Source organism: Dromaius novaehollandiae, chromosome W (genome assembly GCF_036370855.1).
Source record: "Dromaius novaehollandiae isolate bDroNov1 chromosome W, bDroNov1.hap1, whole genome shotgun sequence".
In the NCBI taxonomy this organism is placed as follows: domain Eukaryota; kingdom Metazoa; phylum Chordata; class Aves; order Casuariiformes; family Dromaiidae; genus Dromaius; species Dromaius novaehollandiae.
Window position 1 is genome coordinate 61,558,836 of NC_088130.1, and position 15,042 is coordinate 61,573,877.

The 15,042-nt window shown below is 42.6% G+C and overlaps 1 protein-coding gene across 1 annotated transcript in view; it reads right to left on the reverse strand.

The window, feature by feature from the left end:
* The window catches only part of LOC112982200 (ubiquitin-conjugating enzyme E2 R2), a 54,389-nt gene that overhangs the window by 6,860 nt on the left and 32,487 nt on the right, over window positions 1-15,042 (reverse strand). Inside the window, exons 2-3 of the mRNA XM_026098409.2 lie at window positions 8,369-8,455; window positions 3,495-3,592 (exon numbers count right to left, since the gene is read on the reverse strand). Coding sequence (XP_025954194.2) covers window positions 3,495-3,592; window positions 8,369-8,455 — 185 coding nt within the window. The remainder of the gene's footprint in view (window positions 1-3,494; window positions 3,593-8,368; window positions 8,456-15,042) is intronic.

Here is a 15,042-nt window from a genome sequence, read left to right on the forward strand (position 1 = left end):
ATGTGCAGAAGATAGATTCTCTTTCACTTCATCCATCTCAAGGATTTTTTTTTTAAAAGCATCTGATCCTTAGCAAACATGCTATAAGCCAGCACATTAGCTCCAGTAGTATTACAGCAGTTTCACTATAGAGCAGGGACAGCCTAGGGAAGGCCCAGGGCCGGAGTTAATATCAAGGTTTATCATCTACTCTACCATGCTTCCAGCAGCAGAGTGAGGACAAGCCTATTTCCACTCTGGTGCCTCAGACTTCAAAAATCAATGCAAAGCCACTTAGATATGTCACCAAGGTCACTGGCTGTCAGAGGTGAGGCTCTCTGCACTGTTCATTCATGGAACTGATTTGACACATTAATCAGGACTGTTGACACCCCAAGAACTGGACACCTCACTGATTTAAACCCTGCTTTTGTGAGTGGGTAGATAAGGTACTCCAGCATAGGAAGGATCCCAGTATATGGGATCCGACAGGCCCAAAACTACAGAAGGGCTTGACTGAAAACATCTTCATCACTGAACACTAACTGCTCTGACTGGACACAAACTGACCTTCGCAATATTCTTGGGGATCTGTTTCTCACTCAGGCTAGATACATGCAAGTCGTCTGGATGAAGAGTAGGGATTTCAAACCTCCCTTCTGTCTTCTCACCATCTCTCCCCATTCCTGGGAGCAGTTACCCTGTCAGCTGTACCCTATCAACAACCATCATGCCATTTTGCTTTAAATATTTACAGTGCTGCTGTCTTCATCAGAACTAGTCACTCTAGATCCCTTCATCATCAGTGAAGAGAAACCAGCAGGTTCAAGGAATCAGACCTGTTCAGTGCCCATTTCTCTCCATGTGATGCCCTTCTGTTGATACAAGCTCAGTTGGATCGACTTCATTTAAATCAAAACAGACATTCAGGTAGACTGAAGTTTAGGGGCTCCCAACCAATGCAGCCTGTTATACCTTGTCGAAAAGAATTTTCTTCTAGCTTTAATCCGCATTGTGGCTTTTCACAGCCATCTCTGGACGTAGGTGTAGATTTGGCCTAGCACATTCTTACTCTCCAAAGTGAGGGGACTTGGCTTGGACTGCACTGACAGTGACATTTGATCTGGGCAGCGCTCTGCAATCAATTCAATGCACTAAGTCAGCCAGAAAGCCAACAAAAATGGGCATCCTCAGGAAGCAAAATGATAGCAAGTCTGGGAGCATCACTTGGCTCCATGAAGTGTCAGTGTACCAACAACATCTTCAGTACTGTGCTCAGTTCTGGCCTGTGCACCTTCAAGAACATAGTGAAACCAATGAAGATAGAGAAGGGCATATAGAGAAGGGCATCTAAAACTATCAAAGAGCTCCCTTTCCTAAGCCCTGCCACCATTTTCTCAGCTTTATGGGACTTGGGACACAGAAGAGGGAAGACAAAATGCTCTCTGCTGCACAGATCACAGCTGTATGCCTTGACATCTTCCTGGTTGTTAGTGATATTTACTTATTCCCAACTTCTCTTTACAAAAGAAGAAATGAGTATGCTCAATACCTTTAGCAGTAGAAAAGCAGTTGATCTCAAAGTTGAAGACTGGTTCCCCCTCCCCAACACCTATACCATGATAGCCTATAGTAAACTGTCAACTAATAGCCAGCAGGGATTACAAAATTCAGCAGCTGAAGAGAACTCCTCAGTTATGCATGCAGCTCATAACAGATGACTGTGCTCCCCTCATGTCTTGCAGTCCTCCACCTCCTATCTGATAAGCTCTGGAGCCTCATGAAGCCAGACAGGACCCCAGCAGGAAACATTTCTGTATTGCACTTAGCCCAAAGGATGTTGCTGGCAGTGAGCTAACAGTTAAGTACATGCTTTATCTGTGCCTGGTGCTATAACTGAGGAATGTTTTTTCCCCCCAAAATGTCACTCTTAAGCCTAAACATTCTATGAGAGTAAGTGCCAAAGAACACACTGAAGTAAGGAGAAGCAGAAATAGGAAAATTAGCAAGATGAGAAACTTCAAGCCTTCAGGGTTCTATACAATGAACTACTTAGCGTTTACGTGATCTAAACGATCTATATCCTAAGCTGCTTCGTAACCGTGAATGCAAGCTTGCCAGGTAGTCCTAACTACTGGAGCAGATTATTCTGTCAAATGTAACAAAACCAGTTTAATAGCCATGTGAGCAGTGGGACAGGTGAAACACAACTCAGCAATATAAAGTTTGAAATTGCATTTATGTGGGTTTTTTGGGTTTTATTTTTATTTTTTTAAACCTGGACTAGAACTTTTCAGAGGCTGCTTCATACTCCCTTGTACTTGAGACAGATGGATTGAAAAGTGATGACCTTTAACTTTTAATGCAAGACTTCTTACTCTTCAGAAGTTCATGCAACCAAGACACATCATTTCTTGAGCCTTTTTAACCTTGAAGTTGTACACTCCAGGAGGGAATATCAGTTGTTCTAATTTGCTGACCGTTACCTTTTCTAGTTTCCTGCCACATTAGTTCTGGCTCAGCACTTTGTAGTGTGCGTTACAATCCTACTCCAACGGGTCAAGAATCCAATAAATCCCCCTTGCTAGATCTCTGCTTTGACAACGGCTTTTTTCAAATGAGTGTTATCAAACCAAATTAGATAGAAACCGTATCGAGCCATCAGACAATGCTTTTCAGATCCCTCTTATGGGCTGAGATTCCTAGTTTGAATTACCAATTAAAAAATGGGGGTTTAGAGTTGGGGACCACCATCTAATAAATCACTCTGAAAAGTAGTAGATTTCTCATGTAATTACTGAAAAAAATCAGAAGTAGAGGCAATTGTTTTAACCTTATCTGGATAATGAATCAGAGTTAGAACAGGACAATACTCCAACTTTTTTTCCCCCCCACTATGTCACTATTCCTGCTGCACACATCAGTGATTTGCTGTTTGAGATTACTTTTTTCAGTTGTTTATTAGAGATGTCTTGCAGTGGGAATGAAATTCAGAGTTGAGACATTTCAGAGAAATAGGTTAGTCTTAAATGCCTCTGATTCCTTGTGATTCCTTCTGTTTTTGGCAGTGAAAGAAAACTAACTGTTCAGGGCACCATACTGCATTGTAGGAAATAGGGACAAGTATTGGAAGGCAAATATTAGGTAGGATTATGCAAAAAAATTCTTACTAGGCCTGAATACTCAAAAATATTCTTTCCACTAATTCTATCTTAGAGGAGTCTGATTAACTTAAGTGTAAGATAACATGGACTGGAAAAGGCTACAACATTTGAGAAAATTTGCTTCAAGAACATGAAAAACTGCAAACAGAAGCCCAGCCTCAGGACACACAACACTCCAGTGTCTGAAGAGGCAACTGAGGAAGTCTGGCTTCTACCTGACTCAAGCCCTAAAGCCCCCAAAGTCTTAAATTCCCTTCCACATCTTTTTCCACCATAGGCTTTACTCTAGGAAGGACAGAGATGATAGGCCTTTGAGGTAACTGTTGTGCATCACCAGTTCCATGCTTTTACCTGACATTTTGGGTAGGGTTCCACCTCTCAGATGGCAGCTCTCCACTTTGTGGGTCATCTACAGGTGGGTGAAGAATTGAAATACATACATCTCCATTCTGCAAGATAAAAATGAAAGTTGAATATAGGCTTGCTTGAGGTAAGGTCTGATGACTTACTTTTACCACTTTGGCTATGTTCTGAGCAAATTAACTGTGTGCATATGGAAGCCCCCAAATACCAGCAAATAGACAGAAGAGCTGGAAACATCTCTCAGTTCTTCCTGGGTCTGTTGTATTTATAGGCTTAAAAGCTTCCCTTTCCTAAAAGCAGAACTGGTCTGCAAAGGGGTACAAAACAATCTAAGGTCAAGAGACTTAAAGACTATAGCAAAGCAAACAAGAATAGTAAAAAAAAAAAAAAAGTTGCATAGAGCTAAATTGGTCTCTAGATTGCAAGTGTGCAACAATGATAGAAGAGCTGTTGTCACATGAGACCTGAAGTAGGGTTAAATTTTTTTATTATTATTATTTTTTTTTTTTTTTTTGCCCAGTGGTAAATGAATAAGCTACAGGAATCTTTAAATCCAAGGGTTTAGCACTCTACACTAGCCCAGCTATCAAAGCAATACTTCTCCTGGGACACAAGAAGGCTGAACAGATGGTGAGGGGCAGGCTTAAGCCACTCTCCCCTTAGACACAGTTGTTCAAAATATCAGGTGAAAAAAGCAGGAGATGCTCTCTGAGGGTTTCACTAAAAATTCATTCCAGCATGCAAGAGGAAGAATATTTTGGCAGCATATGGAAGCCATACAGCCACATAATCCTCAATCTGTGTCTTACTTACCAGCGCTATAGTCTGAATATAGATTCAAAGCTTCATAATGCCTTCCATTTATAAACACTTCAAGAAGCCTGTAACATTAATTCTCTATCAGTTACAGCACTCTGGGATGCAATTACTGTGTAGGAGAACTGTAGCAGTATTCCTCATGGCCAATATCTTCCATTGAAGCTGACTCCAGTGGTTCCTGGGGTGCCAATGCCTTACTGCAGGATGGGGCAAATGTGCCGATGGGGCCCAACACCAGCTAACAGATGTTGGCCTCAGCAAGCCCTGCTGGCTTGCTTCATCTTACAGCCAGTTACTCAGATTGCTCATGAGTTCCCATGAGCAGTCCTATACCGTCAGGTGACAACCTCAGCTGATGGGCAACTCTCACACTGTCCCTTGTCACCCTGATCTAAGGTAAAGGTCGATCATAGGAACAAGGGAGACTTCAGATCAGTTTTGCTCAACACTATGAACCAGCAACACCCCAAGCACCAAGTTCCACATGTCCTGAGGACCCTCCAACGCTGCTCTACCCATAGAAGTTGGGGTATAAAGCAGTGCTGCTCACAGCAGTATTATCCATGTCTTTGAACCTCAGCCAGTGATCGCAGCTACAGACAGCAACAACTCACCTGAAAAGCCTCCCCAAACTCACCACGATCAACAGTGATATTTATTTTACAGTCAGCTGAGATCCTGCTTCAATGCTGGAGGCTTGTGATCAGTATCCAGAATTCAGCTGCTTGCTAACCCTGCCAGGTATGCTAATCTAGCAAGTCGTCGTCATTCTGAAGCAGCTTTTTGTCAAGAACGTAACTATGAATGGCAAAAGTAGCACCTGGAGCTGCTGAATACCCAAGCATACATCCACACTGCTGGAACAGTGGTTTTTCTGTTTGTTTGTTTTTTAAAGAACTGGGCAGTTTCCTTTTTAGGACCTCAAAAGTCTTGTCCAATCTGTAAATCTTTATTAATATCACTTTAAGGTGAAACTAAGCTTACCAGTGCTAAGTTATGTTTATGGCTTATTCTGTTTTTATTCCTGATTCTCAATAGCTTACAGTTACTTCTCTAGCTATCTCCTGGGAGAATGTAGCACTGCTGATCAGGAGAAAGCGCCCTAACACTGACGGGTAGTTCCTCATGTGATCAGGTAAGCAGAACATGGGCTAACATATTTTGCAATATGAAAAATGAGGAAAGCAAGGAAGTAGAAAGTTCTCCTCTTGAAATCACGTTAAGTGCTTTGGAATTCAAATAGGGCAGCACAGCACAACAGAATTTGGAAGAGCAAAAGTGCCATGGGACCTGGATCAACATGGATTTTTTTAGGCATCAGTGTAGTCAAGGAAACAGCCATCCTCTGCACATTTTTGAAAGACATAAACAAGGAAGATGGTATGTATACTCATCTGCAGGAGGAATAAACAAAGCAGGTGAAAAACACTATTAGGACAGACAGCTGGAAGGCCTTGTTACCTCATTAAAATAAAACCTTGTATTAAATGCAGTTTTACCAAAATTGAACTGATGACTTGAGTAAACTGGAGATGCAGAAAACACACAAGTTACTCAAAGCTTACTGCTTAGAACTGGAATGTCAGTCTCAACCTCTCCATCTGGTCTCACCAGCAGATCTGCAAACTGCTACTTTCTTTCATCTTCATTACACTGAAAGTTTCCTCTCCCCCCTCCTGACAAACCCTCAAATCTCAAGCCCTTTGCTGATTTATTCTCAGTTTCATTTGGAGTCATCCCAGTGCCTCATCTTCACTGCTTGGGCGTTGTTTCCAAAACAACCTGCAAGCTGCTTCAAATTCCCTCAGCTCCAAGAAATACTATGAACAAAAAGTACAAAGCTGAGAGCTGAAGAGTCACCCCCAAATATACCCATTAAGTTTCAGGTTAATTTTCCCCTCCTACCTTCAGTTGTTTCTGTAGCCAGTTTTTTATCCTTCCCACCAGTACCAGGAAAGGCCCTTTCCAAGATTCAGTTTTTGTACATACCGTTTTGGTAACATAACCATTTCCCACTCACCTCCTGCATGAGAATTTCTGGATTCAGAAACAGCATGTACAGTATGGATCTGCAATAATCTGCAGGTCTCAAAGTTCTCATTATTTATAGATCAAACTCCCATGTAGTTGAAACAGAGAAACATCATCCTTGGCTACCCGTTAGATTCTGTGTCAAATCCAAGACTCAAATCAGAAGATGGTCGAATAACTGACTTCAGGATTGCCCTTAGGCATAACAATGTAATCCTCCTGAGCATCCAGTAATTAAAGCAGATTACTATCCTGTTTTCCAGCGAAGTTTGGAGAAGCTTTTGGCAATTTATGACTAAGCCATCAGAGTAGGCTAAGAGAAAAAAATAGTTTTTACTGTGACATCTGAAGCACACCCATTCCAGGCTGGACATTTAGCAGCAGCAACTTGTTAGAAAAGAGCCTTCCAAGCCCAGAATTTCCTCTGAAGCCATTGATCATAGAGAGGAAAAGTGGTGACATTCCAATTTTGACCTGGAACCAAAGGGAAGTGTGCTGAACATCTCAAGTGATAAGATGACACGGGTGTACCAACAGGAACATTTTTTAAACGCCTTCAGTCCTCATAAGAAACTATTCAACCAGCAGCCCTAACAGGCTGACACTTGGTTGGAACGTCCAAACGTTCAGTGGGGATTTGAGTGGCTGCCACTAAAAGCTTAAATCAAGCTTGATCCAAAATATGCCTTCAACTTCCAAGTACAGCTCTATGAAATTTGGTAATTTTGAACTTTTAGTACTGAGATTAGAAGCAATACTGTATCCAGATAATGAAAGGCCTGCTCTGACAACCTTCGCACCAGCACTACTTGGTAGCACAACAGCTCAATTCAACCAGGCTCCAGGATAAACTGTAGAGACCACTTGATACGTGAAAGCCCAGCAAGAAGCATAACTTAAATCTATTCACACTGCACACAGGGCAAAGATCCCTGAGAAAACATCAGATAAATCAGTCGCAGAAACAGAACAGCCTCAGAGACACACTGGGCCCAAGCAACAGCGCAGGCTAGCCTGAGTGCTGCAGTACTAAAACAGAGCTGGGCCACCATCAGCTCCTAAGCTAGTGCACCGGCAGAGCACTGTGCCATACCAAAACACACCAGCGTGCTCATGCTTTAAAACAGACATCCTCATTGCAGCACGTTCCCAGCACTCTGCTCTGTGCCGACTTTACCCTAAATCTCTCCAAACAGCCTGTACTAGGCATGCTTTCAGGCTGGGGAATGCTGCTTTCTAAAGAGCATTTATATAAGATCATTCTCCTGCAAGGAGCTGCCCTGTCCTTGCACTGTGATCCAATCAGGGACTTACAGCACACAGCATTACATCCTCTGAACATGCCCCAAACATACACTTAACACTTTGGCCACTCCAAATTGGCTAACAAACATTAAACCCAGAGGTACCTGTCCACCCTTTCTGAAGGGTGGCCAGGGTGAGCAAGACTTCTGAAGATGGGCCACCACAAAGAGTCAAAGGCTCTCAGGGGCAGAAGGAGGAAATTCGAGGAAGCGTGACTCCAGCCTCGCCCAGACTTTCTACTGTGAGTGACCTGGGTCACCAAATCCTTTTGTTTGTAGACTGGCTGCTATAGGAAACTTTCCAGCTGTTACTTCTTGTTTCCATTACACAAGTTATCTGCAGAATAAGCTCAAATTAAAGTGTACTTGAGTACAATGTATAGTTACTAATTGCCAAAGCATCACAGTAGGATAAGACCCCGCATTACAAGAACTCCCCCAAATTGCCAGTGCTCATGGTGCAGTGCTTCAGCTGGGACTGCCTGCTGTGCTTGCAGGCATCAGAAAGGCTCCATCCCTGCCAGAAAAAAAACCAGCACTTCCTACAAAGTTTAGATTTAACTGTTCAGCCATGAAGCTGACATTTAACACAACTAGCCATTTTAGTAATGACTAGAGATAATCTAGTACCTTCAGTACCCTAAATTTCAGAACTAGAACGTATTTGCACATGCCTGAAGAGAAACTCATTAGCTTGAAGAACCTTACCTCATAAATGTTGGGATGCCACATTTTGGTCAGGAATCTGAAGGTAGGTGGTGAATATGGATAGTCAATAGGAAATTTAATGTGAGCCTGCAAAAAAATAGAATTATTTTAGTCATCATGAAACAGAAGGACAACAAGCTAACTTTAGAATGAAAAGTTGGAAAAAACAATTTCAATTAAGGCAATTAAGTAGTTTGTTTTATATACCAGTGCCCAAGTAGACCCTGCTTAACTCTACAGCATTTTTTGTTAATAAAGCCGTAACTGAACAAAAAACAAGCAAATAAAAAAAGAAATCTTGCCCCCAAGACTGACCTGGGCTGGCAATGCTCAGAAAACAAGCTAAAAGGTATTTATCATGTTCTAATTCAAGCAGTACTATCCATTAACTGGTTTTCAACAGTAAAAATAGATTTAAAGAGCTGGTACTCAAGATATGAATGTTCCTTGCTGGGTTCAGAAGTAGGCTAAGAACATTTGCTGAGGTTAAAAGGCTTGTTTTACGCATGCCAGTGCAAAGACTTTAAATCACCTTTTTTGTGGAAGGAAAAAAAAAAGTTAAAGACTTGCTCAACTGAAACCTAAGAGTTTTTGCCTTTGTGTGAAAGTTTAACTAAACTGATGCAGCTACCTGGGATCCCAATACTACATTTCTTGCCACAACAAACACTAAACAAGTCTGAATATTGTTTGGGTATGTTTAATAAGTCTCTGTAATTTGATGAACCAAATACTGATGGGCTCTGACAGCAAACATTACCTTCCAGCACCCATGAGGTCAGCACACAGCTGTGGGACAAAATTCTCCAAGCTGAATCAGTTTTGCAAAGATTGCAGAGATCCCAGCACTGGGTATTAACTTTTCTGTACTACCCCGGGATCCACAACACTCAAAAAAGCCAGCCAGCAGGAAAAATGGCTGAATTGCAAATGATCTAGTATCAGAGACTCTGGAGGAAGGGGGAGGACTCGCACACTGCTCTCCATACTCTGAAGCCCAAGTCCTTCCCTTGGCACTGTTCAACATGCCAAGAGTCCCAACCACCAGTCCAACGGGTATTCTCCATGAAGCATCTTCTGCCCGCTGTACTACAGCTGCGCTTGTGTGCGACAGGGAATGCGAAACAGATCCAAAGAAGCCAAGTCACACACAGCAAGAACAGAGCCCCTGGTCACCCCCTTCCACCTGAGCGACTAACCACTCAACTCAAAAAGGCCTGCCACTGGCCCCATTCAATAGGGCCTCCAACTATGGGACATTTTGATCGGAAATCACAGATGTGTAAGCAGGCAGGCAAACAAACTGGCTTATTGACCTACTAAGGACCTGGCTACAGTTCCACTTACAGACTGGCATACACCTTGGCATTGTAATCTAAGTTGTATTTCGTTTGAGTGCCAGGTAGCCAAGAACAGAAGGTCTTCTGTTCAACTTTAAGGGCGGCGCAGTAGCTGACATGTCCAAGTTCTTCACATATCTGCTTGTGATACTGCCTGTACATGAGTATGCCATAGAAGCGCAGCAGCATCAAGTCCTTACACCACGGTAATTTGCCATGGCACATTCACAACCAAGAGATTCATGACCTGCTTTAACCATCTTAGCCCACACTGTAAGGTCAGCTACGCGAATTGCACTACTCCAAGGCAAACGCCTGTTATCGTCAGACTATAGAGAGGAAAAAAAAGAAAAAGCAGCTGTTGTAGCAAGGAAGCGCTTGGCTCTGGAAAACGCTACCCTGGACCGGGAGCAGAGTAAAGATTTACCAAGCGTAAGGCAAGCTTATGTCAGCTCAAATGCCTGCATCGTGTAGCTGCAAACTTCTCTAGACCACTGGGGTTTTCCCAAGAAAGTCCGTTCTCGTGCTTACATGCTTAAGTTTCATCAGATCCAAGGCATAAAACAGCCTAAGGAATGAGATTAAAAGTGCAAGAGACAAAACTCAGGACTGAGCTAGTTACAAGATTTCTTGGCAGAACCTATATGCATGTCTTTATCTATACGCAGGTTTAGTTTCCAGGTCACTCTAAAGAATAATATTGACAGCAGGGTTTCAGCGTTACTGTGTTTAAATCACACATGCATGGTCAAAGGGATGAGGGAGCAGCTCTCATTCCTCAGTAATCCTCTGCTCTCAAACCAGTCTAACCCTGATGGCATCATTCCAGGAAGACCACGGCACAGCGCTGAGCCTGGAGCACCATTTACGGTCTCTATGCTTCTCCTACTAGCACTGAACATGAGTCATGCAGAGCTTGTAGACCCTAGGGAGTGTCTCAAACCTCTAAACCCTATTTTGCAGCCACAGCTCTGCAGCAGAAAAGGGCTATTTGACTGAGAATTAAACAAAGCTGGTATTTTGCCATGTAAAGGATACCTCCTGAGCTCTTGTGCCAGAAAATGTGACCAGAAAGAAATTAGAGAAACCTTTTCTTCCCACGTGGAGGCATTTGAGATCTAAACTTGCCTGTAACCAGTTGCATGTCTAGAGGAATCATAGATCATATTATTTGTGAATGAGCCACTTTGAGACGCTCTACTGGAGCATAAAGCAAAGGAAGCAGCTTCCAAACAAGGCCTGACTTCACAGAGCAACAAGCCACAGAATTAGGAAAGCCCAGATCAGAAGCAGGGAGTTTTTACAGGCACTCTCGGGTCCCCACAGCTGAGATCATTCAGAATTTGAAAAGCGAAACCAAAGACTTTTCCCCCAGGCATTACAAACAGAGTATTACTCAGCATCTCTCTCTTGTAACAGACATCATCCCCTAAAACAATCTTGCACTCACTGAATGCTGTGCAAGTTTCTGAATGGGTTAAGCAAGCCAGGAGTTTCAGAGACGAGCTGCAAGTCAGCTTAAAAGGCTGCACTAACAGCCACAGTTAGAAGTCTCCCCTCTCACCCCTAAAAGCCCAATTCTAAAAATAGTAAGGGACAAAAAAAAAGCCTGGATTAGGCAATAAGCTTATTGTTGAAAATAAAGCAGTAGCTCACAGACAGGCTTTCCCCCTACAATTTCCCTGATCTAAGGCAAAACCACCACCTCAACCGCTTACCACCTCTAAGGTTCAGCCAGGCAATCCTAGGTACTACAGTGTGGCATAGTTTTAGGGTAGCTTGTTGTTAGTCTGGTTAAAACCAGACAAACGAATTTCGGATGCAAATCAAAAAAAAAAAAAAAAAAAATCTACTGCCTGCAAGGACCCAACCATTACTGTATTTACAGTGTGTTTGATTCCTCCAGCTTATGTTAAGCCAAACAGAAATAGTCCTATTTCAGTGCCCTGATTTCAGCTGCCTTCTCACCATAGCTCCTTTTGACACCATAGCGTGTAGTCTGCGGGAGGAAAAGTGGAGGCCACAATTATCAGTACATCCCCCCTTGTCCAGTTTAGGGCTAGTCACACTCCTAGTCTCTGGAAATGAACCCCCCCCCCCCAAACTTCACTCAATAGAACAGATGGGCAGAAGATTCAGCCCTTTGCAAGCGTTCAATATTACATGCAGACAGCTACAACCTCTAAATTACTGAGGCCACAATACATATTAAAAACATTGATAACAGTATGGCCTCTTCATGGCTGACTACTACTTATTTTATCACCTTGGTCCTTGATGCTGTCATTAGCGATTGCATTTCAAGTGTGTTTTTCAGCTTTGCTTAAGTTTTCCTCGCAGTCTCCCCATACCACTAGTCAGATAAGGCAAAGCCACAGTGAAAACTACATATACATTCAGAAAATAAAATCTTACTAGATGCCATGTGACACGACTAAGACCTAAAAAAGTAAGCCTAATGCTTCTACCAACTGCTGAATTAAGCCCTGGTAGCCAGTCACAATAACTAACTACTATTGCGACTTCATGTTCCTAGAATTACTACCAGGTACTTGAATCAACATTTAGATATAATCATCATCTCCCTCTCAGTGGGGAGACAAACACAAGCAGTATTCCTAACTTCAGCTGTCCAGAAATTCAGCATTTATTCCAGCCTAGCTGTATATGCCACATCTGTAGCCTGATGGGAAACAGGCCTTCTGACACCAACTTATTCCACTTTTTCCTCACTCTGACAAAGCTTAGATATCTAGCTAAGCTACAAGTGTTGAAACCAACCTATCTGCCCATTGCAGAAAGGCAAGGTGAGGGGAGAAGGAGAGGAGGGGGTGCATACATTCCCTGGAAAGCCACCAGCATTACAACTGACCTGATTTGGGGACATCAGGAACACCTTCTGTAGTTTCCACCAGAAACCACAGATGGTGACATTGCTGTTTAAAGACCATTTTTTATAAAAAACCTCACAACCATAATATGAACACACAACACCAGTGAAACTAAGAATCTTTTGAAAACTAAAGTTCAGGCACAAAAGCAGGGTTTGCAGTTATAAAATATACCGTAGTGTTTTGTAATCATCTGCTACAGCCAAACCATAGACGAGCTCTTCCTGACTCCGTGACCAGGTGTCACCAAGGTCTTCATCCACTCTGCCCAGATAAGAGTTACAGCATTTGCAAACAGCACAAGGCCTCCTCATTTTCCTTTGTAACATGCATAACCAGGCTCCTTGCTATGCACATCACCACTTTCTGTACCTGCATTCCTCCTGCCAGCGTGTTGCTAACTATACCGTACATTTAACATGCAAGAAAGCCAACAAGCCAACGGCTACAGACCACTACTGGGTTAAGTGTTAAAAAAAAAAAAAAAAAAAAAATCTAATCTGACAGAATACCCCTTATTGCTGCTAGCACATCATGCATTTATACAATTCATCTAATGGATTTTCCTCTTCCACATTAAGCCTGGATTACCGAATGCAGTATTAAATACTATGTGCCAGAAAACACAGTTAGTAGAGGTCAGCAGTAAGTATTAACAGCCTGTTCCGCACATCAACAGGGTTTAAAGCACCTTGATACTGTTCAACTTCAGAACCTGTAAAGCAGTATTAAGTCAGCCACATTAAATTGTCAATTATTTGACAAAGTGAAAATGAATGTAGGACTAATGTTGCCATTTAAGCTCCAGATATTATGACCCAGGATCTGAGCAATTTCTTGCAATAGCGCTGTGCACTATCTGGTAATTTAGACCTAGCTTTGGCTTCATTATCTAGAAACACTGTATCAACATTTATTGACATCCCCTGTGCTTTTTAAAGAGTTAGAACCACGCCTTTCATCTGAGTTAGAACATGAGCAGCCAAGTGAATTAAGTCTTGTGAATCCTGAAAAATCCCTTGTTGCTGCAGATGGCCATATTAACATCAACAGCAGCAAACATCTTATGTTCTGTATTACCTAAACGGTTTCATAAGCAATTTAAATCACCAAGATCCGAATGTGAAAACTGAAATAGATCTCAAAAGAGGCTGTTAAGCCGCAAAAAAGAGGAAAATAGAGCTGCAAGTCAGTAGACCGAAGATGAATCATGAAGTGAGGTTAACTTACAAAAATCAGAAACTGCTTTGACAGGCGGAAGAGCCCATTTTTGTTTCACATTAAGTCATATCCTGTATATACTCCCCAATTTAGTTATCTGGGGAGGGTATTACTAAAAGCTATTATTTTCAAAGGATGACTACTTGGTTATAAACTAGGCTACCTTTTACCAAAACTTCTTTTAGCAAAGAAGTTTTACTGTTACATCTCTGTAATTAGATGTTGTTCATATAGGTTGGACTGTTGGCTATGAAGATCAAAATTACAGTTACAGCTTTAAATAAAGGGCTTTGCCGCTTAGACCTGACATCAGAAGGACAAACAGGAGTGAGAAAAAAAAAAAAAAAAAAAAAAAAAACCCTCACTACAGCCTCGCTGTTAAGCCAGTTTACATGCAAGCCCCTGGGATCGCATACATTCACACTCCTGTTGCCTGGGCCATCTCTCAAGGGTGCTGAGTAAGTAAAATTGCTCTGAACAGTGGAGTTAGTGACAACACGGAGTGCCTGGAAACCAAGCCATTTTCTTCTAACAATACTAAAAAAAGCCTTTAAAAAGAAGTCTTTCATATCCTAGAAGTTCAGTCTAGAAATTTTTGCCTGCATGACGATAACTGTCCATGGCAGCCATTACTCATTTCGAGATCGAGTTAGCCTACACAAGTCAGCTGTGTTTAGGATCTTAAGCAGTTTAGCAGTTAGATAATATATTCGCTTGCAGGGAGTTTTACCGCAGGGACAGTCCATGGTAGTGCCCAGCTAATTATGCCGTTCAGCCTGAACCATGAGATAGCCACCGTTGCGCTAGTGAAAGAGCCCTCATTGTCAGGGCTCTCAAACCAGGGAACATCCAGCTTCAGACAGAGCAGCTGTTAATGCCCGCGCTTTGATAGCTTGCTGGGGAGCTGTTCAAAAAGCCGGGGACAGGCTGAAAGCAGAATAATGAGTTTCCCTTGGCAACAGGCCACCTGCACACTTTGGAAGCTCTTCCCCTTCCCGGCCGCACCGCTGAGCGCTCCTCCCCGGGACGGGGAGGGCAGGTGCCCAGCTCCACCTGCACACAAGTCAGGGCTGCAGTGCCCCTTCTTTGGGGCAGAGAGGTTTTTCCTAACACAGCAATATGTCCCAGGCTAGTAATGGCAAAGCAAGGGTCTGTTTCCAGATTGGGATGGACTGGCAAACAGGTCATGTGGACACAGCAGACAGTGGCAGTACTTTGAAAA